Raw genomic sequence first — 26,771 nt, forward strand, 5'->3', positions numbered from 1 at the left:
ACCTCACACTAAGCCTTTACTACTTTCCTCAAAAGTCCTTCATGTGGCTGATGATACCCATTTATTTGTAAAGCAACTGCCCAGGATTACTGGTGTAGTTTATAGTCTTAGATAAGTTTTTCTTGACAAAAGTAACTAACCTGAATGGGGATTATATCAGTATCTGGCCTCATTACACACATTTAAAATCATGTTTTTCTCAAATTATTTTAAGGGAATCATTTCTGTAAAGTTCTGGGGGCGGCTAGATACACACAGCAGATAGAGCACTGGGCCTGGATTCAGGAGGACTTGAGCTCAAATGTGGCCTCAGACACTTGACACTTCTAAGCTGTGTTACCCTAGGCAAGTCACTTAACCCCGATTACCTTAACTCCCCCCCCTGCAAAAAAAGAAAGACGTTCTAATGACAACTCACTGGTAGCTGAGGCAGTAATATTATATACTGTGTGGTCAGCTAATGATGATACACAAAATAGGAGATAATGACTAAAAAGTTGTATTTTTATTATGAGGCAATGATCAAAGAGGATCAATAATGCATGATGCACACTTAGTTGATAATCAGTAGCATCAGGTAAAATAAATGGTAAACTTTGTATTTTAAGCATCTTCTTTTTACATTTCTAAGTTCCAACCCCCATTATAACTAATGAGGCAATTATGGTAAGAACCTTAAAGAATAAGGAAGGCAAAAAAGCATTAGTAATTTAGACTGATGTTGAAATAAACATCCAAAACCCAAACTGCTTTTCCAGTTACCGAATGAAAGAATCATTTATAGCTAACTCTAACTGGCATTTAGTCCTAGTAGATTCTAGGCACTGATATGGTACAATGGACAAATTGCTAGCCTTTTGGAGTTAGGAATTCTGAGTTCAAAGTCTAGCTCCAACGCTTATAGCTCTATGACGCTAACATATTTCAGTTCTCTAGTGGTATATTCCCACTTATTAGCCATGCACCCTAAATTTTATTATGAATGATGAATGGATCAGAAACCAAAGCCATCAAATGTCTTAAAAACAGGTTTATGATAGGAGCTCACCACCACTCACATATATTGAGAATCCTCAAAACCCTAAGATACCAGTGTATTTTTGTTCTTGTTAACTTTGCCAGGATTGATCCAAGGTGATATTAGAAGAGATTTAGCCCATTTACCACCTGAGGATCTTCACAGAGACCAAATTTGTTCCAAAGTCACCCCCAGTTATTAGGATCATTTGAAATTGGACCACAGATGATCTTAGATAACAGACCATTTCCAGATAATCTGAAGTAAATTTTAAATTAAGTCTGTTCTGGACCTAAACACAATCTATGACAGTCTGACCTTGGCTCAGTTTCTATTTCCTTCATCTTATCCTATATAACTACTTCTAGATAATAGCCCCAAAATACCATTTTTATAATTTCATTAGCCTCTTAAAAACAACAATTCCTCACAATTTTCTATAAAATATAGTCTAAACCAGTGGTTTCCAATCTGAAAGTTAACAGAATGGGTTGGAGAATCCACAAGTTATTTTGAGGTATATTTCTCAATAAAACATGCAATATAATTCACTGTCACAAAAAAAACCCCATCCTTTTTAACTCAAAAATGTATTTTAAAATATATGCAATTGCTACACCACTGTGGTTAATAACTAAAATTCATTAAAAGCACTGAATCTATAGTACCTTTTGTCATGTATTTTCCTAACTAATTTATACTAATATTATATAGCTATAGTCATGTGGAAGTCAACCATACGGTATGTCAAAAAAAAAAAGCAACACTGGTTACTGTCACTGAAAGCTCTCTAAAATCTGGCCTTACCTAACCTGTCCTGACTGCATTTCTCACTAAAATTCCTAATATAAACTTTACATATATTCCAGTGGTCTTCTTACTGCCTATCTGAGCATGCTTAATTATTTTCTATTCTATCCTCATCCAATACACCTGGAATACCCTTCCAATCATTCTCATACTATACTTTAAGGTGTTGATCAAGTTCCACATTTTCCATGGTGCGTCCACCACAACTATTCCAGTATATATGGTCTTTGAACTCCAAGAACATTTACCATGCAGTGTATCATTCGCTATGGCATTTAAGCATATAGCCCCTTTTAGTCACTAAAGTCATATTTACTTTCTCTAATAATCAAGATTATAAACTCCTAGGAAATAAATTTCATGTCTTGCATTTTTTTGTATTCCCTTCATTATTACTATGCTATGCAAACATATATTGTTAAATAAATAACAAGACTAGAGACAAAAAAATAAGTTTTCTTAAAGTAGGGGTAGGTCAATTATCTAATATTGAGGAATATTTTTTATTCAACTAACCTTTTCCCTACTTCTCCCAAAATTTTACAAGCATAGCTAATTTGCTATGGTTTAGGTGTTTATTTCATACCTCTAGGACTTAAACACAGTTTCTTGATTAATTTTTAAAAATAAAAATTAGTTTTATAATTAGCCTTAAATGCTATTGTTCATCAACCTGTAATTCTTACCATAATGCTATTATGTCACAACTTAATCTTTGTTACAGGCTATATTTTGAAAGAGTTTGCAACTTAAATCATATTATTTAACTAAGAGTTGCAAATTAATAGAAATGGTCAGATTGAATAATACCTCATGGGTCACCTATTTTTCATTTTATAGTTCAGTATTTTTTTTTACATGGTAGTCATTTGTTGATATACCTCAATCCCAATAAAACCTTCTCTTGAAACACACAGAAAAGAATAAGCAAAACCAAGTGACTGTATCTGTCACCAAAAACCCCATGTCTACATCTAGCAGGAAGCTATTTTTTCAAATATTGTTTGAAATCAATTTTTGTCCCTGAGTTTAACGGCATTTCAAGATTCTTTTAATTTACATTATTGTAAGGGGCACCTAGGTGGCGCAGTGGATATAGATATAGCTCAGGCCTTGGAGTCAGGAGAACCTGAGGTCAAATCTGGCCTCAGACACTTGATACTCTACTAGATGTGTGATCCTGGGCAAGTCACTTAACTCCAATCCCCCCCCCCACACACAAAGTCAAAACAAACAAAAATTTTACATTATAGTCATCATGCAGTGTTATCAGAGTTCTGCTTTCTTCCCTAAGTCTTCTCATGATTCTCTATCTTCAACAATATTCCATTATATTCATATACAATCTGTTCAGCTATTCTCCAAAACACAGTCATTTGTTTTAGTTTCTAGATTTTTGCTACTACAAAAAGTGCTGATGTGAATATTTTGGTAAATATAGGACTTCTATCTTTTTGATCTCCCTGAGGTACATGCCCATGAGTGGCCTCAATTAGAATCTTGAGAGGCAGAATGGCTGCAGATGAGGAAGAGCACCAGCAGCAGCCAACAACTGCTAACATTTTTATAATGCTCTAATGTCTGAAAAGCATATTTGATCTTCATAAAAACCTGTAGTAGCTGCAATTATTCTCTCAGTTTAACAGAGGAAGAAGAGCTAAGGATGGCAAGACTGGCCTCAGAATCAGTAAAATCTCAGTAAGACCCTTGCTTCTTATTACATGCTAACTGCATGACTGCAGGCACAGTGCTTTTTCTCTTGGTAGCCCCGGACAACTCTTTAAAATATAAGCTGCAGAACAGTTGCTGATATCCCAGGAGAAAAGAAGTTTCCTCAGCAGAAGATTACTCTATATCAAGGTCATTTCCCCCAAACAAAAGATTTCCCATAACTGCTTTGGTGATTTTTTTCAGAGAACATTAACATAATGAAGAACTTAATTTTAAAAAAGAAAAGGCCTCAGGGATCAATATATGGTCAATTAATTAGGCATATAAGACATAAGAGTGATAATGATAATGCTTTAGAGGTACTCTCTACCAGATGATCATATAAATAAAAGGGAAGAAGTACCAGGAAGAAAAACACTGACTGAACTGAGAGTATCATGGATTATTGAATGGCAGGCAATTCATTCAGAATCTGGCTGAAAATTCTATTAACTAATTGAACCAGGAGTTAGCTTTCCATCTGAATCTGTAGCCTTTGTAAATAGGTATAGAACTAAAAAATAAAATAAAATTTAAAAAACTGGCACAGAACCGGCCCATTCTGTGCCAATTTAATGCCAAAGAATTGTCTAAACACCTAATTTGTGTACTATGAAAATAAATGTCATGGAATTATAAAGTTCAAAAGTAATATAAACACACTATTTAGTAACCCCACGTGCCTTCAGGTAGGATTCACCAAGTCACCACAGATAATTGGTATAATTCTAAAACCCACTTTTTTCAATAGGTAATTGGTGGCAATTTTTTTAATTAAAGGTGTCAGAACAAAAGTTTTCCTATATCATTAACTAAATCAGTTGCCACTGAAAATGATCTAACATCTAATTTGGTACAGTGAACATAATAATGTATTTGGGGATGTAAATTACCACATAGTATTTCACAAACTGAAATATATTTCTTTGATACAGGTGAAATAATGTTGTTGTTCAGTCATTTGAGTCATGTCTAACTCTCCGTGAACCCATCTGGGGTTTTCCTGACAAAGACACTGGAGTGGTTTGCTATTTCCTTTTCCAGTTAATTTTCCAAATGAAAAACTTAGCCAAACAGAGTTAAGTGACTTGCCCAAGGTCACACAGCTATTAAGTTTCTAAGGCTAGATTTAAACTTATCAATATGAGTCTTCTTGTCCAGACCCCGCACTTCATTCATCAAGCCATCTAGTTATCCCTAAAAATATTGTACTTATTATAAATAACAATATTGTAAATACTGTTACTCACTGTAATGATCTAACAAAATAAAATTTGTAAATTGCAGCTGACAATCCACTTGTTTCCACCAATATACAGCATCAAAGATTTATAATGGAAATTAACAGAAACAAGTTTGTTGTAAAGGAATTTGATTTGTATATTCATTTCCAATCTAAAATACGTGGTAAGTAAATAAAGACATGATTTAAATACTTTGCTAAATGTATAATGCTTGGGCAACACAGCTTAAGTTCCTGTCACTGCTAAACAAAACTTGAAAGCTTTTTTTAAAAAATTATTTTATTTTATTTTGGTGAGGCAATTGGGGTTAAGTGACTTGCCCAGGGTCACACAGCTAGTAAGTGTTATGTGTCTGAGACCAGATTTGAACTCAGGTCTTCCTGACTCCAAGGCCAGTGCTCTATCCACTGTAAGTTTTTAATAAACATTCTAGTAATATAACTTGGCAGGTGTGAATAAAGAGATTATACAATGAAAATAACACAAACATACTAATAATATAAATGGACTTGCTGCGGCATTAAGAGTCATGCTAATTGTAGTCTACTGATCAATTCTGAAATAGCTCCAAATTTGTACTTTATCACAGTTAAACAAAATTTTAAGGGTCTATGATATAAAAAAGACTGTAGAAGAAACTCACATTTCCTCCTATGTTGGCTCAAATTATCACAATTTTGTTTTATTTTGGTTAAAACAACTCTCACATTATAGTTCACTGTTAGTCAAACGAGTTTGCAGAAGAGTATGCTATTGTCTGGGAATCATATGAAAGCCATTTCCTTTCAGCTTCTGGCCTGCACAAACAATCAGGTGCTACATGTGTGCCTCCCAGTCCCAATACAACTTAAGAATGTCCAATCTCTGCTCCAGGACCATACCTGCTAAGTGCAGTTAAGTATTGGTTTATGTTTTATCCATTATCTGATTGAATTTCAGTGGGTCATTTGCACTGACCAAACTTTAACGTACAGGATGATTAATTTATTGGAGTACAGTAGTTTCATTCAGGTAATGCCAATTCTTTCCACCCCCTCCCTGACACCAAATAAAACCCAGCATGTATTTTCCCTACAGACTCCTAAATCCTCCCACACACATTCAACTTTCATCCACTATGAACTAAAAGCTTCAAGAATGGACTATAAGAGTAATATTAATTTTGTTTTCCTACCTTTGCAGCAACAATGCTAAGACCCATGCCATTCTGCTTCTTAAGTGTCACAGTGATTATTTCTGGTTCTTTTCTTAGGGGCTGCGTCTAAAGGACAGCAAATATATTAGTTTTTTGGCTCTATGGTAATACATCCAAATTGCAAGCAAACTGCCATATTCTGAGATAAATGGAATGAAAAAAAGTAAAAGAGGGATAATAAAAAGCATAAATCACTACAGACAACTAACATTTTAACTGTATTAGGTAAATGGACATAATCATAACTATAAAGTGTTTTTAAACCATGACCATATAGAAGTATTTAGCTACTAAAAGCTTAATTATAATACCTCAATTTAAACATGAAATTCCATTTCTTCTTTGACAGTTTCCATTTTAATCTATGCCTCCTAATTTCTAAGAACTTACTTTTTAAATACATGTTATTTATCCTTTAATACAGAAAAATGTGAAGCCTTACACTTGGGTCAAAACAAATATGATCTGAAAAGTACAAGATGGGGAACGCATGATTAGATAATAATTTTTAGATAATTTGTATGAAAAAAGATCCAAAGTTTTAATAGAATACAAGCTCAGAATGAGTCAATAGTGTAATAAAGAAGGCAAAAATGCAAAGCAACTATATTAAAAAGTATAGCTTCCAGGAAGAAATGATAACCCCACTACTCTCTGCCTCAATTACATCACATATTCAGTGTTGTATTCAAGCACACTGATAAGACAAAGTATTCAGGAGGGCAACTAGACTAATGGAGGGAATGGAATTTTTGTCAGATGAGGATCAGTTGGAGGAACTAGGGATATTTAGTCTAGAAAAGAAGCAGCTCGGTGAACATGACAGCTACCTTTAAAAGCCTGTTACAGAAGAGAGATAAGACTTGCTTGGTTTGGTCCTACAGAAGAGAACCAAGAGCAATGGGTGGAGGTTGCAAAAAGCCAACTTTAGGCTAGATACAAGAAAAAACTTCCTATTATCAAAGACATCAAAAAGTGTAATGGGCAGTCTGGCATATTATAATAATGCACCAGTTTCCAAGCATGTAAGCAATTTAAGCACATTTTTCCATTTAAAAGGAGAATGTGATATATATAGTGATAAACATAAACAGAGACAAATACATACCCCAAAAGGTGCTTTTAAAACTCTTAGCATTAAAAAAGCTATTCAAAGGTGCTTTTAAAATGCCATACAATTGCTCTCTACTAAAAGTACGTTAACTTTAGGCAAAGGAATGATTTTCATGTGTTTTTTAAATCCTAGGGACATTTATTCTTCTTGAGTCTCACACATGCTACCCAAAAATACTTGCCAGTTCAGTGTTCTCCCTCATAAAGTGACTTTCATAATCTGCTCCTTCAAAGTATATTGTCCAAGTACCTGGTGAACGTGGATGAGGCAATAACCTACAGAACCCTGAAAAGGGGAACAGATCGGAAAAAAAAAATGAAATTATGTCATATGTGAAGAGACATGAGCCTTACTGACAGTCAACTAACCAAATTCTTGCTATATAGAAGTATTTCATCTTTTTTATTCTCTACCTTCCTATTGAGCAAAAGATTATAGGCAGATTCAAAATCAGATGCTGTACTAGATCCCCTATACTCAATAAATGAAACAAAGTTTATAAAATTAATGAAGTCTTCAATTTACTTAAGTAGTTCATAGTTCATTATTTTGAGGGGAAAAAAGGTATTAAATTCATTTGTAAAAATCTAAATGTCTTCCTGTGTCAAAGACCAAAAATATAAAAAGTTCTAAATTACTCACTGAATTTTCAATAATTTTATATTTTCTAGAAAATAAAACTTTTACTATAGAATAGTAAACACCAAAGGACAATTCTAATTCTTTCTAAGCAGTAGAGTAACCATAAGGCATCATTCCTTAGGCTCTGGACCTTGCTGGCATACAAAGTATTAATTTGCTAACAAATCTTGTTATTTTTTTTAATTAGAAAGTAGATCACTTCCAAGAAACAAGTGTTAATTAATAAATTAAAGAAAAATATCAAGAGAAATATATCCATTTAAAATGAAGGAAAACAAATCTTACTATAGCAAAATCTTTTAGTTACATTTTCACAGAATAACAGCTAGGGAAGCCCTTAGAGATTACTTAGTTATTTGCAAATACAACAGTATCTGCCCCGGTTCAGATTCTCCCTGAAATAAAGTATAAGTTTTGGTTCTCCTTTTACCTGTTTTAAGAAAGTTGTCACATTACCAGGTTATTTAAATTGTCTTTTGTATAATCTGAAAATATTATTTCTGTGGCATTTAATAAACCTAACATTATTATGATGAAACTTAAAGCAATCATGCAAATATACTTGTATTTTACACATTTAAGGACTACATATGTATGATGAGCCTGTGCTTGTCTTCTCTCATATCACAAAATTCAGTAGAACTGTAAGAGGAATGTAAATTGGGACTGTGTTGTATCTTTTTAATCAGTTTATGAAGAACTAGGTGTTAAGAAATATAAACAATGATGTCACTAAAAAAACAATCCTCTGTGAGCCTAAAGCCTCTGTACAACGAACTACATGTTTCTTGTTGTTCATCACATATGTAACAGCCTAGTAATGTCAAAAGAGATATTCAGAAGAGGTGATGGGTAAATTATGAAGAAAATCCACTCAAGCCAGTGTTTCCATATTTCTCACTGGCCATACCATCATGAGACTATTTATATTTTCAGTATGGTACAGGTATTGTATTTGTTACTTGTTTAAATACATGAAATGTGAAAAAGCCATGTGATTTTCTCTATGCTGAAAGCATGATGGATTATTTACAAATAGCTGAACTTATTTTCTGGTGGTTGTGAAAATAATTCCCATCTCTAGGAGAAAAGCATTCTAATTCTCCACAAGTTTCGGAAATAATGTAGTACTTCATTTTGGCTGAGATGAAATTAATTTGCAATTTGAAGAAAAAATCATTTTGAGGGAAATATTACACTAGGTATACTAGGTAAAAGATACACGTAGATTTAAAGTTCCTTTAAAAAAATTAGATAAAAAATTCCTTTAAAACGTCCAGTCTTCTATTACCACTTTAATTTGGTTTGTTTTAGTGACATCATTGTTTACAGTTCTTAAAACCCAGTTCTTCATAGGCTGAATTCTATCACTGTGACTTTGCCTGTCTATGAAATCCATTTTACAAAATTGTTAACACTCACAGGGCAATGCATCATATATGGACACGAAGTTATTGATGCACATATATTCTAAGATTTTTTTTCAGGTGGGGATTATCCATACAAATGAATTAACAATATAATTTTATCTCTGACTATATTCAAATGCAAGATGACAGAACAGTCAGATGAAATCTATCACTATGGAATATAACAAGTATAATTTTGCTACACAGAAAATGTTTGACTTTGGTCTTATTTGCAATGTTATGCAATTTCACAAATACTTATGCAAGAACAGTTTGCTAGGCCCTTGAGATTTAAAGCTACAAGTCAATAAATATTTTTAAAGTACCAGAACTAAATGAGAAGTACTAGAGCATTCAATGATAGAACAAAACTGTCTTATCCTCAAGCACCTTTTATTTAATAGTCAAAGAAACTAGGCATACACACAATATAAAAATAAGTATCAATACAGATTAGACTATCACACATTTTAAAAAAGCTGATGATGTTGTAAGGATTATCACTTCGCCTTTTAGTCCACTATTGGCTGGAAAAAATGACCAGTGATACTGTTAGAACTGAATGTAAAGTAAAAGACAAGCAAGGAGTCCTGAACTCATGGTGATATTCTAGACCAACAGTTAATTTCAGGAGATCCATGAACTTGAATTGGAAAAAGAATATTACTTTTTTTAAAAATTTTCACTAACCTCTAACTGAAAGTTAGCCTCTCCTTCAGTTAAAATATATTATTCTGAGGAATCCATAGGAGTCTACAGTAACAAAGGGGTCAAGACACTAAATGCTAAAAAGTTAAGAAATCTTTGTTTTAGATAGTCAGAAGGAAACAATCTACATGGGTTATTACTGTATGTGTTTTAGAGTAACAGATATAAGCCGCACTTTAATTACATAAATTATATAATATCCCATCACCCGTACTTGTTAGTCCATGAATCCTACCATTAAAAAAAACCTATTGCTTAATTTCTAAAATATGCTAAAAATCCAGAGCTGGCCAATGTTTAATCAACTAATTTTAAACTTAACTATCAAAAATAGTTAAGAACAAAGCATTAAGAAGTTACTAACAAAGGAATTAATATAATGCTCATTAAGAATCAGAGCAGCAAGCTCAGAAACATAAAACAGCTATTAACTATATAGTATAGATGAGAAAGATCCATTTTTTTTTTTGGGTTAGGCAATGGGGTTAAGTGACTTGCCCAGGGTCACACAGCTAGTAAGTGTTATGTGTTCAAGGCCAGATCTGTCCTCCTGAATCCAGGGCTGGTGCTCTATCCACTGTGCCACCTATCTGCCCCCAGAAAGAACCATTCTTAACAAGGACATGAACACATGTAGGAAAACAAAACTTAGAAAATAAACCAGGTAGGTGGTAATTTCATTAAAGACCAAAACATGAGAAAAGCAAGAGAAGACCTACATGTTATTCCAAACTAATGTAATTCCAAGTTAACAACAAAAGCAAACATTGGAGTGAATATTTTCTGACAATTATGGTTATACGACCATACATCCTTATCTGGAAAAGCCCCCAGCAACTAATAAGCCCAACTCCTACATTTCAGAGATGAGGAAATTGAGGCCAAGGTGAGATTAACTGACTTGCCTATGGCCACATAAGTTATTAAAAATCAAAAGTGCGATTAGAACCCAGGGCTTCAGAGGCAGTACTCTTTTCAAGGTACTACCAATGTCAAGATATTTTGTTGTTGCTGTTCAGTCATGTTCGACTCTTTGAAACCCCATGGACCTTACTGAACTCCCTATCTCTCGAAGTCTGCCCAAGTACATGTTTGTTGTTACTTTAGCGAATACGAAGATACTAGCTAGACAAACAATATTGAGTATTCATTCACCTCTCTGACACAGCGGATCCAAAAATTCCTGTAACCCATTTGGAACATTTCGCACAACATCACAAGAATAGCCATCTTCTGGCAAAAGAAAGGGTAGTTGAAGATCAGGATCTTCTTCTAATTGTACTTCTCTCCCATCACTACGTGCTAATTCATCAGCTGTATTTTCAGCAACAGCTACTACATTTTCTATGAGATCCTAAATGGAAAAAAAGCAAATAAAATTAGGATGAGAAATTACATTAACAACACAGTTTAAAATGTGAAATTTTTGTAATAGAACTAAAATTTTAGGAAAATACAATTTTTATAAAAATATATTACATATAGGCAGGAGAGAAATTAAAGACACTATTAAAGTACTTCAGATTAGATTTGCTAACATGCTAAAATTCCTTCATGATGTTTTATAATATACGAATATTTGCTACTGAAAATGAAAAAGCAAAAGAATTTCAGATCTGTTAATCTTATAACAAACCTCACATACAAATGACCTAGGTATTAAAACTACAAAAGGTTATTTTTTAATTTTTAAAAAGAAACATTTTTTTATCTTTTTCCAAATAAAATGTTTCCAATACAATTTTCAACTGTGGAGACTGTTGCATGCATGTGTCTGTACACACACAGAGCTACTTTATATTTGCATACAAAAATATGTCCTGCAAATCATTCTGAAGGCATATTCCAAGTCTATAAAAAACTTAGAGAAAGACTGAAGTTCTATGTCATGTAATTCCAGTGGATCTCAAAGATGAAACATTGTAAAAAATTATTTTTCTAGTAAAAGTAAGCATTCTATAATAAATTATTATACTGCAAATTCCTTTTCAAAAAATATTTCATATTCTGCAAGAAATATGCCTAAGATTATCTTACTGATGGGATAAAAGGTTCATCTGGTGCACAGTGGTAATTCTGTAATAAGGCTTGAAGTTGTAGTGAATTCAACTTAAAGCAGGTACTGTTAATATTTGGAATATCCTCAGGTGAATATTTATCCATAGTAAGTAGTGTGGTTGCCTGAAAAGCAAAAGATTTTCATTGTTACTAAGATTTATAGTATAAATCATTATAAGTTAATATAGTAAAAGTAATATAGTAAAGGTATAAAACGATATAATTCATAGAGGACTGGCCTTAAAATCAGGATAACTATAAGATTATAATTTACAGAAGGAAGTTTCCTTGACAGAAGGAGTTCCATACACCAATGAAAAGGTCCACAGCCATACAAACCCTACTCCCACCTTTCCAAATTTAAAAAAAAAAATTGCTAGGTTAATTTTAATAGCAGGGAAGAATAGTATGAATAAGCAAATATTTTTAAGATTTTTGAAAAAGATTTGCACTTTTATTACCTCTAACAAGAGGGACCCTTCTAATCTAAAAAAAAGAATGCTTTAGGAGCCCCTTTAAACAAACTTCGGTTCACAAAGATCATGAAATATTTCTAACTTTTTTCCTTAAGTCATTAAAACATATCCCCTGTAATCTGCCTTTTATTTATTAAATCTTTTCCCCCTTTGTAGTGCCCAAATCCTCCACTAGTAGAAGCAAAACAAAGTGCTATGGTAACATATTTTCTAAAACCATTTGGGTCAAGGAAATATCACAAGAAATATCAACATATATACCAGCATGCCCACTTTTTCACTTTTCCTCTATATACCTGGTTCACTTCTCTGCCATTCCATTTAAAACAAACATGTGAGAAATTCAGAAAAAAATATAAAAGATAACAACAGATCCAATACGCACATTGGCATTGAAAAGTTTATACCTCAGTTTAAGTAACTCAATAGAGAATGCCCTTTTTGTCTAGTTACTAATTGTAAAAATAAGACACTCTCATCTCTCTAATGTTTAAATCCTTTCCTTGCAGCAGTTCAAGCCAAGAGAATGATTTATGTTAGTAATCTACAAGATATTCTGAGAGGTTTTTTCTATCCTAAAGTAAAATATTTTCACGTTAAAAATCTTACTAGAAAGCACTGGACATAACGACAAAGGACTCAGCAGCAAACCTTTTATTTGTTATTACTCATCTACACTTAAACAAAAGGTATAAATGAAAACTTTAAGGTAGATCTCTTTTAGCCTACAATTCTGTCTAGTCACCCCTTCCCTGAACGCTAAAAAAAGCACCCTGAATCCCAATATTTACCTGTACAATTCTGCTAAGATGGCAGTCAGCAGCGAGCTCAAGGCCTTGCTTCTCTGCCCAGGCCTCAATATGCCCCAACTGCTGACGGATAATGGCTCCCCAGTAATGAGAACATAACCCTGAGTCTGGGTCAGTAACAAGTCTGTTAAACAGCCACATGTTAATAAAATGAAAGAGTTGAGAGAAGAGTTGAATTGTCAGAGCAGCATTTACTCTACATCTTCGTAACAATGACATAGCTCCAGTGAGTGTGTGCAAGACATCATCTGTTCATAGATATAAGAAGACAAAGAGATGTTATGAATGAATCCTTCTTCAAGCAAAAAATTCATAAATAATACATAAGTTAACTCAGAAAATGTCAATCGTAACATTGGGATTCTAGTGCATTCAACTCCCACGTTTAGCCTAATTTGTAAAACTACAATCACTCAAAAATCTTAACTAAGATCTGTATCCTATTTCAAGAAGCTGTGATTTTTATCCATGTGGGAACTCCCTGCATGATGGAAAATTGCAATCACGTTTCACTTTAGTAGACTTTCATGGGTTATAACCAAAAAAATTCAAACTTAATGGCCAAACTTCAATTCACATGACAGACATCTGAAAATGGATCTCTCACTTCCTAGCCTGGTAAGAATTACTAAAGCTTGTGATCTACTGCAATAGTCTCTGAGAACTCAAGGTCTCCTCCACGCAAATCAGGCATGGGCAACTGAGGAGGAAAATGATTTGTAAGCACTTTAAAAAACATTCAAAAGATATGAAAAATCTGACTACATTAAAAATGGAAATTCAGAGTTTTCTACATCCAACATTTAATTCAAATTCAGATAATTATGTACTATACAATATACCCATTTCTGAGATATTTACAAATATCTCATAGGTGTTAAACATTGAAAACCTCACATATTTTTAAAGGGACAACAAGTAAAAATTAAATATACATATATTTTTTTTAAAAAATCAGTATTCTAACCTATTTTAGGTCTTTGTAGACTGTTTTCTTCAGGATCATCCAGAAAGGCTGGCATGTAGTTATTAAGTTCTGACTGAAGACAATGAACCAAATATCTGAAAAATTATACAAATATTAATTCATTATATAATAAAAAGGATAATAAGTTACACTGGAACTTAAAATACAAACATAAATAAATGGAACTTATAAGCTATAAAGCCAAAATCTGCTCTTTATAAATAATAAATTAAGATTTCTCTAAATGAATGTCAAATAGTTTCCATTGTTTTCCATTCTAGAACAGTGGTCACCAAAGTAGTGGTCATGGAACTCAAAGGGGGTTATGACTTGATCCAAAAGGTTGATAATCAACCAGTCAGGAGCTGAGAAGAAAGCTCCAATTCCTATGCCCTCCCTTCCCCTGGATTATCTCTAACGACAATGTTAACTACTTTGATTATTCCCTCAGTCTGACTCCCACCAAAAAATAGCTTCAAGGCTGAATTAATAACAGCCCTTTAGTGCAGCTATAACCAAACCCAACCCAGGCACCTGAAATAGCTGCACAAGCAAACTGGCAACCCTCTCTCCCTGGTTGTCTCTCCCCCTCCCCCATCACCCCAGGGGATCTACACTCTATCTCCCAGATTACCACACTATGGCAGATTATGCTCCAGGCCATGGACCAGTAAATATCAGACCCTCTTCTTTTTCCTACTCCAAACATCTTTCATTTTTTTGGTGGGAAAAAATGATCATGCACAGAATGAGCAGGCATGGGTAAGCTGTTTTTATCTTTTCCCCAAACCCAACCCTCTTCTCACCTACCTTTTTTCCCTAATAGAAACAAGCATTTTTTCAGTTTCAACTGCCTCCTAATTCTATACTCCTAACACAACTAAACTGTCCTCTTCAAAGTTACTAATGATCTCTTAATTCCAGAATCAGATAGTATTGCCTCAACTTTCATCCTCCTTGAATCTTCTATAGCATTTGACAGGATAGACCACTTTTTTCTGCTCCCTACTTCATTTTTTCTTCTCTAGGTTCAAATATTTGTAGGGCTATAATGTGGAGGCAGTGCTAGTTTGTTCCATTTGGCCACAGAGGGCAGAAACATGAACAAGGGGTCTAAGTCTCACAGATGACTGACTTGGCATGATAGAAGGAAAAACTTCTCAATCAGAACTGTTTAAAAGTGTACTGAGGTGTGGAGCTCCATCTCCTGGGAGTTTTTCGAGCAGACCCTGGGAATTACTGTATGGAGGGGTTGGCCTAGATGGCCACTGAAGTCCCTTCCAACTCGACAATTGTGTGATTTTATGGATTCTCCTTCAACCTGTCTAACCAATCTCTTTTGCTTGATCCTTATCTATCTCATGCCCCCCTTAACTGTGGATGCACAACAAAGATTTCTCCTGAGACCTCTCTGCTTCTCTCCTGTGTCATTATCCTTGACTTTTCATTTTCTCTTAGTGCTGCATGTCATTATATCTACCTCTACAATATCTATTGCATCTTTCTCCACTCACAAAAGGTCCTAGTTCAGGACTTTTTCCACCCTCACTAGACTCTTGTGAGTCTCCTAATTGGTTTCCTAGCTTCAATTCTTTCCATTGTCCAATCTATCCTCCACAAAAAAAATATATAAATAAAATCTTAGTGTAATGACCTACCTCAGACATATTAGCTGTACAACTCTAACAAGACCCCTCAGCGCCCCAGACAAATCTATAAGACTACAGTTATCCCTTCCACATTGCAGGGGTAATGTGCCCCTAACCCCTGCAATCTGGAAAATTTGCATAAAATTTTTTGCCCCCCCCTTTGTACTAGAAGTCCGAATTCTTAGGGTATTAAAAGATTTAAAAAGTTGATATTATGCAATATATACATGTATTTTATACATTTCTGAATTTCTAAACTTTTTCTGTTTCATCTGCTGGCCTTCGTGTGTTGTCTGCTGCTTCCACAAAACTCCCCCCAAATTGCCATTTAATTTCTTACGCTGACCTGTGCTACACTGAAACCAAAATAGGGAAGTCAAAATGTGGAAGGCACAACTGTATTAGTTATAAAACAATTGCCAGTTTGTAACAGAGAGGGGGAGAGGCATTTCCTCACCAGGAGTTCCCTATACTGATAAAATCATAGCCTGGCATAAATAAAGAAGCCTATTTTCCTCAATATTTGAATTTTTGCTTTCCTTGATATCTTCCTTAAAGTAGGCCTATACAACATCTGGCCCATGGGCAACCCGGGAAAAATGTAGAAGATGAGAAATAGGTTTTCCCATTTTTCCTATTTCTAAAAATAGGTATTCTTATACTGTTTTTGGGAGGTATGTTATGCAGGCCTGCCTTAAAGTGTGTGGAGTATGTGCGTATGTAATATACATCCTATAAATAATACATTTGTTAAGAAAGAAATGGAAAAAAACCCACTAAACTTGATACTATATTAAAGATGCTTCAGGGATATGAATTTGATATATATATATATGTATGTATGCGTGTATGTGTATATATATATATATATGTTTAGGAAAATTTTCTTGATCTTACTTGAATGCCATTTGAACCAAGTGTGCTAAAATATCCTGGGCATCCAAAGTGATTCGGCTGAGATCACGGTCCTGCTTAATAAAGTTGAGTAATTCTGATGCATTTGCCATCCAGAAGGCAAGTGCCCCTGCAATATTCTTCTGTTTCTGTAGACAGAACAAATGTAAGTAGAAAGAGAAAAAAAATTTTCCTATCCCACCAAAAGAAAAAAAGGAGGGTAAGGGGTAAGTGCTATATATAAAGCTTTTTAAGATAGACCAGTACCTTTCCCATTTCACCAAAAACTCAGATACCAGATACTTGCAGATGAATTTGAATTTATTTATAACAATGAAAAGTATGCAATTCCTTCAACATTTCATAAGTTGTGTTTAACACAATCATATAATTTCTGGATTGCTGTAACTATGGGGTGATTCTTTTATATGACACAATGACAGGTTTAGCTGTATGCACTATCATGACACAATGACAGGTTTAGCTGTATGCACTATCTGGTGATCTGTCTGTGCTCACGCACATGTTCATTGTTACCCACCACCACCCTGATACTTCCAGTTACTGGTTTTGACACCATGCAACTCAGTATCAAGTACTGATCTATCTCCCCATCTCCCGACCACATATGCCAGGCCAGGCAACCTCAGATGAGATCCAAAGAATAGGAACCAAAGATAAACAATAAAGGTAAGAAAAAGAACTTTGGTCATTTCATATCCACACTGAAGTGCATTAAGCAGAAATTATGGAATGCTGATAAAAGTTGCACAGTCAAAAAAGGATTTTAGTACTGCATGTTCCAGTTGCTGAATGAGTGTTATGAACTGTTCAGTCCAGCTGTTGTAGTATTGTATTTTGATATGGAAGCAGCATGAGAAACTCAGCTAAGCCAATATAGCTAGGAACAGTTCCCAGCAGTATATCCTACCTGATCAACCTGGTCTACTTCCTGGAGAAAAACAGACGAAGGGAAATCAAGCAGAACGAGAGAAAGAAACTTGTAAACAATCATGACAGTTTTAAAACTCAAAACACTAATATGAAGGTGCAACATAAAGACAAAACACTTTATGCTCAGTTATTCCCAAATTACAATGTCATCTGTGGTTTGGAGGCAGCTGAGCAAGTACATGCTGTAAATAGTATATTTTAGGCTCTTAGTACCATAACAATGAAGTGAATGGTCAATCTGGAGAACATACTGATGATGAATGCATATGAGATAGGCCCTGCCATTAACACTCATTTAAGAATATACTATTGAAAAAGTTTCTCCATAAATCCATAATGAGGAAAGACAAGTTCATTTTATCCACCTGTGCAAGTGTACCTTAAATCTACACAAGCTGATTGCCTAACTAAAGAAAATGACAAATGAGAAAGAAAACAATGAACTATTTAAACAAAGTAATAAGGATAAATTCTGAAATATATACGAACTATAAATAAATGCTATATCAACAACTTTTCAAAATTTCCAAGTAAATAAACTCCAAATGGCAGACTCAAAAACTTTAGAGCAAATAATCTGCTATGAGTGAACATTTTTTCAGTTGTTGCTGTGCTAATTCCATTTGTGGAATATGAGCTAAAGATCCAAAAAGGTTGTTTTCATAATAATTTTATTTTCTAGTTCAAAATGCACAGGAAAGAGCCCATTCAAAAATACTCTTGTATCAGTAGAGCTTCTTGCTTTGAAGTTCACTTTTGAAAATATGAAAGGAATTAAGAGACAAGCAATGGTTTCAAATGACAAATAAAAAGCAAAACCACATTTGTTTAATACATTAAAAAAAATGTTAAAAGAATGCTATGATGATCAAGTCGCTACTTTAAAAAAATTTTTTTCCAGGTTCAGGTAAGGAAATTTGTCAGCCAACAATTCTAGTCCACATTTTAAAAGCTATCCTCTAACTTTAACATTCAAACACACTTAAAATCAGAAAAAACTATACAAATGGGCTAAAAATTATTAAAGTTCCCAGACAAATCTAATTCTCTAGGAGATAAAAAACAAGTCAGTGATCATTCTCTAAACATTTTAGTTGTAACCCTCTATTTCAAATATTAACATTTATGAGGCTGTACTAAACCCACCTAGGTAAGGAATTCAAATTACTCAGCTGAAAAACAAGCACAGAATTATGATATGTCACCAATTTAACTTGTAATGACTCATGAAGCATTACATGATATATAAACCAGTCCTAATGTCGAGAATGCCAAGAACATTGATGTCAACTTTACAAACTAATTCTGAACACTGTCAATTTGTTTAATTATGAATTTTAAAGCTTAAAAATGTAGCCCTTCCTGTAAATTCAAGCAGGTTTGAGTTACCATATAACTTTAAAATAAAAGTGTGTTCACTGGTCTGTGTACATAAGGTAATTAAACAACAAAACTAGTCTAACAACAGCTGCCTTCTTTGTTTCTAGCGTTTCTCCCTTAGTTGTTAAAAATCATCTAATGAAATAATTTGTATATAAATTATAGATTAGAATAAAAGGGGAAAAAAAGTTGCTATACCTAGCCCTTCCTCCAGGCATGGGGGTAAGGGGAAAGATATGAACCTGGCAAAATAGACTCCACAAATGATTGCCTTTTAAAAGCATATTATATTTAGTACCACTGTAAACTCAGAAGCTATGTAATAAGTTTGTAAAACTTTCTTTTCTTAATTGTAGGGGAAAGAATGGAAGAACAAGAAGAAAAAATTTTCTTTTAAAGTTATACAGTTAATTCCAAGAAAAATAGCTTTGCTACCTTGCACACTATAACTTTAACACTTTTCTTCCAAAAATATCTTAAAAAATTCCCTCAAAAAGAAAAAGAAATGCCTACATATAGCAGATGGACACTCACCTGAATAACTCCTTCCATCATGCTCACCATCTTGTTAACTATTGCAATGACTTTATGAGTACGCTCTGTTGGGCTGATTTCTGGTCTGTACTGGCTTGACAGTACATACCGACATGCCATATATAACACATATGTAGGTGATAGCTTAAAATGCACTGTAGAGCTATTTGTGTAATTTATAATGGCTGACAAAAATGAATCTTCAGCTGTGAAAAGATTAAGAAATTAGTATCAAAAGGAGGAAAGTGGAACAATTATTACTTAAATTGAAATTTGAAAATACTCACAACATTCCCTGAATTCTATGCTTGCAGGCAGTATCAATTCAGGACCAGGGGCATCCTGAGTTCTACAGGAAGAAAGCAGATATTCAATAAACCAATTCACATAATTAAAATCAATACCATTGTTAAATAAGGTAGATTTCTCGAGTAGTTTGTCTTTCCTGTACATTTGCCCAACGTTGAGAAAGACAGAGTACTAATATCTTGTTTTCATTTGTAACTTAGTCAGAATAAGTTTGGTAATGAGAGTCCAAAACCACCTTATTACTTTTCTTCATGGAAGTTTCATCCAAGTTGTACAGTCCCATAATGGCAAAAGGTCACAGGAGAGACTGGATGCTTCTACATTATTGATGAACATCTCTTATACTGGGATGAAGAACGCTTGCACCTGCCACATCTGTGGCTCAAGTAACAACATAGCCAATAATAAAGACCAAAGGGAAAAATGAACCATGTTTTGCAGATTGAGAGAAATGCATTTATATAAAATTGAAAATGTACGTGTAAAGTCAAAGCACTTAGAAGACACTTTTGGCCATACTTTGAACTACACTTTTGTTTCCTAAAAGGAGTTGTTGAATCTCTGTTCCTAGAGAAACCGGGATATATTAGATCTTTGAAAGTGAATTCCAATATTTTCCAATATTTTCCTTCATACATGGCTGATTTAGGCTCTCCCCTAATGGGGGGAGGGGGAAAGGAGAGGAGGAGGAGGAAGAGAAAAGAAGAGACAGAGAGACAAACAATCAGATGAATTCTTCCCTACCACCTCCACTGAAAATATTGCTATCTGGAATTTCCCTTGAATTAAATGTATTTCAAGGAAGCCTTCTTTAAAGTGGTGTCTCTCATAATAACCCATTAGCTCATAAACAAAGCAATTATCACAATGAAACTATGATGCCAAAGATGTTTTACACATACACACTGTTTCTGAGGTACAAGAAAACTCCTATGATTTAGCTGAAATTGAAGTCCACCGTACTATATTTTTTAAGCATACCTGATAGCTCATACAGATTCAGTTAGAAATAAGCAATAAGTAAAAATGCTTTGGAAAAAAATCTCCACAGAGCCCTACCTTCTAATAAATTCTTGCTTTGGAATTCTTACATAGTAAACTATTTGTCTTGCAAATAACATTATAAAATTACATATGTACTCTGTTTATCCTCTCACAACTGCATTTTGTTACCATTTTCCACAACTCTTCTACCAGTTGGACCAAGATTAAAACAAAATCACAATGACTAAATTAACTCTATCAATAAGACTACAAATCAAATTTCCAACATTTATGTGAAAAATTTAACCATGCCACTGATTGGGTGTATTTTACTTCAAAAAGCTAATTGTTTTAAAATTCTAGTCAAGGTGACGAGTCAGAAGAACAAAAATATTAAGACGGGAATTCTAAAACTCTAGATTTATTAGACAATTAAAATCACAATTAAAGCCTGGCTGAAAATAAGATAGTACAAATAACTCAGTGTCTTATACTAAAATGAGAGAATGGCAGAGTTGATAGGAGTTAACCTTGTAATCAGGAAGACCAGGGTTCGAGCCCTACATCTGACACATAATAGTTATGTGACCACAAGTTGCTTAACCCCTCAATGAAATGAGGTAACTAAGACTATAAACTGCACAGGCACTGTTCTACTGCAGCAGTGGCAATAATGCCTACAACAGTATTTCTTAACACCAGTTTAATCAGAAATATGTAACATCATCCCCCACCAATGCCCTCCAAAAAATACTCAGCAAAAAAAATCTACACTAAAATGAAAACAAGGATATAAAAACCAGCGATTTAAATACTGCCCCAGACAAAGAAAAACCCAATGCTCACTTTCTGGAATAACTAGTCTTCATATTCAGCAAAATGATAAAATAACATAAGTATCAATACATAAAATTTTAGTTATTTAGACATATTTTCACAATTCAGTTACTTAGAGAAGTGACAAATTTTGGCAGTAACAACAAAAGTCAAAAATCTGAGGAAAAAATAGTGCTTACATTTACCAATGAGTACATTAGCCAAAGCACTTTCAGCATTAAAATATTTCTACTCTGGTTTATGCCTCATGTTCATAGACTGAGAACTAAAAATGACTTTAAAGACTAACTAATCCAATTCTTTCATTTTATAGATGAAGAAACTGAAGTCCAGACATTTGTTCAAAATCCCATAAGGTAGGTTTTGAAACTAGGTCTCCTGGTTTTTCACTATTAAAAAGGTTTAATCAAAAGTAGGATGTTCATTCTCCCCAACCCTCCAATAAAAAGAATTGATATTCTTTTTTTATAAAGGCCAAAGATGCCTTTAACAGCAGTAACAACAAAAAGAAATAAAAAATGGGGTGGGGATGGAGGCAGATATAAAGAAGAAAAACAGAATGAACACTCCAAACATGTTGTTACCACTATTAAAATTAATTTACCTAAATAAAAAATTTGCTATGTTTTAACATGGTAAGTCATTAATTTTAATTCAAACCTTTGGTTTTTCTCTTAATTTTATATGATCCAATATGCTCCTTTACAGAATGTATGAGTTTAAATAAGTTTTATTAATATCTTTCAGTTTTAAATATGGGTCATTTCTGGAATTATATGCCATTTCAATACTGTCCATGCCTCCAAGGAAGCTTCTTATTAACTAAGAAAATCATTTAAGCCAAAACATCAGATACGATGACCTCACATAACAATATATACAACATTTTCCCCAGGGAATCTTCCCTATATCCGTGCTAAGAGGGAATTATACTTCATTATTAGTTTTCTGGGGCCATTGTTGGTCTTTCATTTGTGATGGGTTCATGCCTCTTAGTATACTGCCAAGATAAATACAAATGATCTATTTTTAAAAATCATTTCAACTAAGTCACCATATTTGGAAAATAAATTACATTTCAGGTAATGACTAAAATATTTAATTAAACATGCAACTAATTAAATGCACATTACTTGCAAATGCGTATTTTCTTAAGAGTCATTAACGTTAAATTTGGCAGGATGGAAAGAATTTAAATACTCTGAAGGAGAAGTGACACCACACAGCAGCATTATGAAAGAGGTGACAAAAAAGAAATCATACAGTCTAATATCAATGATTTCAAGTCTTGAACAAAAATAAAAGATATTTAATTTCTTTTTTGGTAAGGTTTTTAGAATTTTTTGTCTTGTTGTTTATGAGGAATTAGTCTTTAAAATAAATATCAATTATAATGAGTATATATGTTACATAGAGAGCAAGAAGTATCTATTATACATAGAGAGCAAAGGAAATGAACATAAACAACAGCAAAAAGTTAATCACGACAGTTATTTTCTTGGGGGTGGGGTGGGGGGAGGGAACCAGCCTCCAAAACTCAATCATTCTATACTATATAAATGTATATAGGAAGATTAATTTTACTTCTGATTAAACTTAAAAGCTTACTTTATATTAGTGTTAGTCTAATGATATATTTACATTTTTATGCAGCAATATTCTACCTTAGTATATTCTCCCAGTAACAGTATGAATACATCAATAGAAAGGTTTCTACTAATAATTTATCAATCTGGACATGGTATTTCATTGTATTTATAAAACCAAAAAACAAAGAAAAATAGGTTCTTGGAAGGGCCTTTTGAGGTCACCTAGTTCAAACCTCTCATTTTACAGATAAAAAGACATCTAAAACACTTAAGTAGCATAATTATGAAATATTCCATATAAAAGTCAACCAAAATAAAGAAATAATAAAGTACAAAGGGCCTATAAGGTCCCAAGTGAATCTATTTTATTAATTTACTGTTTACTTTCTGATTCCAATACAATAATCTTGCAATCTGCAGTGCCCTCTACTGGGAGATGAGAAACAGAAATGTGGTTTCATCTTCCTGCACTGACTTGTGACCTTGGGCAAGTCATTCATTTCAACTCTCTCTGCTTATAACAAAAAGGCATGATGAAAACATGTGGTCACATGCCGTTAACAGAATTATGACTGCCACACTATAAAGACTATAAAAGAACCAAAAACATTTAGGCTGCATTTATATACATCTTATCCACTCTGATAGATTTGTAAGCCTCTTTTGGATAAGGGGCAAAACTCATTTTTTATCATTACCTATTAATTACTGATTAGGAGCTCAGTGTATTGATTGAATGAATATATGCTACCCTCTTTCTGACTCAGAATCATCCAAAGCTCTTGAGTAGCAATGCTGCAGTTTATACTAATCAGTATTCAAAATCCACACCCTCTAATCCAACTGTTATGTTTAAGGTATTAGCTTTCCAATAAATTTTTTTCATAGTCACACTGAAATAGTATTTTACCCTCTTAACCAGGCTATCAGAAATTTTTTAGAAATTAAAAGGAAATAACAAAGCTTAAGTCCTTGCTCATAAAATGAGACATCTGCAGTACTAGATAAAAAAAAAAAATCAGCCTGCAATTCCATGTCTTCTTTCTAGCTCATGCTAGAAGGCATCATACTGACAATATGACTTAATCAGAAGCTGTTACCAAAAGCTAATTTTTAAATATCTTAAAATTATTTAGTTTCATGTTTTCACAAATTAAAGGTTTTCTTTTCTAGTTGAAATGGATTAATTTTGAATACACAGTTTTCTCTAGGAATAAACACTGCAGGATTATGATTTCATATATGAGATCATGTTAACAAGACAGCTACACAGAGTAACCCCTTAAGAACAGCATGAATTTAAAATGTGAATTTTTGGATTCACTTTATTAATCGAAAAAGGAATTATTTATCAGGGGAATTTCTTTGGCTCCAGCAGAATGAAAGGAGAGTTCTCATAAAAATATTGTCCTTAACATTTAATGAGGGGAAAAAAAGGTAAAGACATCTCTCTAAACTAAAACCTCAAGCCTTTCCGGAGGAAAGTAAATTCGTCAGTAAATAAAAGGGCTATAAATTACCTACCTGCTGTCTTGTCTTCTATAGTCTTGTTGCTGCTCTACTCTGATCATTGGCTTCACCATTCCTCGTTCTGCTGTGCTTGATGCTGATGATGTCCTGTCGCTGTCCAGTCTGGTGGTACTCTAAAGTCAAAGAGGAAAACAAGAGTGAGTTTAACAGATCACACAGACCAACCAAGCTTTATGTTCATCATTAGGAGTAAAGAATTGATTCAAGGCTGCCAAAAGGGGAAGGACAAAGGAGGGAATGCAGAGGGAGGGAATGCAGACCAGAAAAATAATACAGCAATGCAGCAGGTGTTCTGACCACAGTGACAGGACATATCTAAGAGCACACTAGCCATTCAAAACATAATAAAACAACTTGCTGCAGCTCCTGACCAAATGCTACCAGGAATTTTAAAGCCCCAAGAGCTACTCTTTTGTGCAAAAGGTTAAAAGCAGGGCTATTATTTTTCCCCAATGACTAGATGACTCTAGTCATTCTTTTCTAAAAGGAAATATATATACATATGTTTTTTAAATCAAGGCATTTCCTGCCAGCTATGAGCAATTATATAGGGTGCTCGGTTGTTTTCTTCGGAGGGCTTCAAAAATCCTGCTAACTAAGGCTCAGGGCACTAACCTGTATTTAGTACTATTTAGTACTAAAATTGGTTCTTCCCAGCCTTATTTTATGTCCTTAAATAAATACAGGGAAAATACAGTTTCTGTTAAAACTGTGCACCTAATACGCAGGATTTTACCAATCTAATTTAGTACATTTAAGTGTCACCAAAAAACACATTTCTAATGACTCAATAAATATCTAAGAGAATTAGTTACATTAATAAAATGTTGGAAGTCACTTTAGTAGGGTATAACATTTTAGAGCCAGACAAAAGAACAAACCCCTATGATAGACAAACATCATTATAAAAACAAAAACAAAACATCCAATCCAAGTCACTATGTATCTTCTATTAAGTTGAGTGAGCTACATGTATCGTGTCGAAATCTAAATTCTAAATTTAAACTTAAACCAAATAAAAAGGCATCACCACACCACTTAAATAGGACATAAAATGTACTGGAAATGGCAGCCCTTCCATATCTTAATGGTGAGGTCTTACACAACCAGGATATTAGGGACTCACTCAGTTTCACTCTCCCCGTTCTGAAATCACAACAGCGGTGGGATAGGGTGGCACTTGAACGGGAAGGCAAGAGAGGATGAATATGATGGAGGCTGGGATTCAGGAGTTATTTATGAGATATGGAGACATAACTGAGCTTCTAAGATCTACTCAAATTTACAATAATAAAGTTTACTGTACCCCATGTATTCAGACATCATTTAAACCACTTACTCTGCTCTAGGGCTAATTTCCATTCTTCCAAGTACTATGAATATAAATAATTGCTAAATGAATTTAGGAATAAAACTGAAGGCAAAAATTTTAATGGCATAGTAACGTGACATTTATACCACTGAAAACATGGTAAGAAAACCAAATATGCTGTGGTAGTATCATGTTAGAGTATTCTTCTTAAAGCAAAAACATACAAACTCATTTCTCTAGAAAATTGTAGTACATTTATTTCAATACACAAATTATTTATTAAGAATAGTATCATCACAACAAAACTTCAAATCTTAGCAGTAGTACTTTACACAAACACAATTAAATTCTCCTGACACTCCGTTGGAGGGTGAGAAAAATATGAGAAGAGTTTGTTACATGTAGTTCTGTTTTAGGGAGTATAAATTGACACAGAAGGGAGAGTTATATTTTTATGTAAAAATGATTCTATTATCTTCTTTTTAAATCTGAATTTGAAGGTGTCAGGAAAATAAAGTTGTGTGTCATGAATTCAAAATGCTTTTGCAGAATGCTTTTAACATAACAACAAAGCAAGCTATCACAAATTCCACTTATGTGTAATTAAATATTATAAAACAAATTTTCTCATGTATCTAT

At 33.7% G+C, this 26,771-nt stretch overlaps 1 protein-coding gene across 22 annotated transcripts in view; it reads right to left on the reverse strand.

Annotated features, from left to right (window-relative positions):
* AFDN (afadin, adherens junction formation factor) overlaps window positions 1-26,771 on the reverse strand; it is a 181,860-nt gene that overhangs the window by 54,651 nt on the left and 100,438 nt on the right. For 14 of the 22 annotated variants that reach the window (XM_078155039.1, XM_020970381.2, XM_020970367.2 and 11 more), the window contains 11 exons: window positions 24,815-24,933; window positions 19,859-19,920; window positions 19,572-19,777; window positions 17,635-17,655; window positions 16,707-16,852; window positions 14,161-14,255; window positions 13,176-13,441; window positions 11,888-12,031; window positions 11,006-11,204; window positions 7,273-7,376; window positions 5,957-6,043 (listed from right to left, as the gene is read on the reverse strand). In XM_078155039.1, the coding sequence (XP_078011165.1) occupies window positions 5,957-6,043; window positions 7,273-7,376; window positions 11,006-11,204; window positions 11,888-12,031; window positions 13,176-13,441; window positions 14,161-14,255; window positions 16,707-16,852; window positions 17,635-17,655; window positions 19,572-19,777; window positions 19,859-19,920; window positions 24,815-24,933 (1,449 nt within the window). The remainder of the gene's footprint in view (window positions 1-5,956; window positions 6,044-7,272; window positions 7,377-11,005; window positions 11,205-11,887; window positions 12,032-13,175; window positions 13,442-14,160; window positions 14,256-16,706; window positions 16,853-17,634; window positions 17,656-19,571; window positions 19,778-19,858; window positions 19,921-24,814; window positions 24,934-26,771) is intronic. The other 8 variants (XM_020970386.2, XM_020970378.2, XM_078155036.1 and 5 more) reach the window with 1 other exon arrangement.

The sequence above is a fragment of the Phascolarctos cinereus genome, unplaced genomic scaffold (assembly GCF_003287225.1).
Source record: "Phascolarctos cinereus isolate Bilbo 61053 unplaced genomic scaffold, phaCin_HiC Scaffold_5;HRSCAF=322, whole genome shotgun sequence".
NCBI lineage: Eukaryota > Metazoa > Chordata > Mammalia > Diprotodontia > Phascolarctidae > Phascolarctos > Phascolarctos cinereus.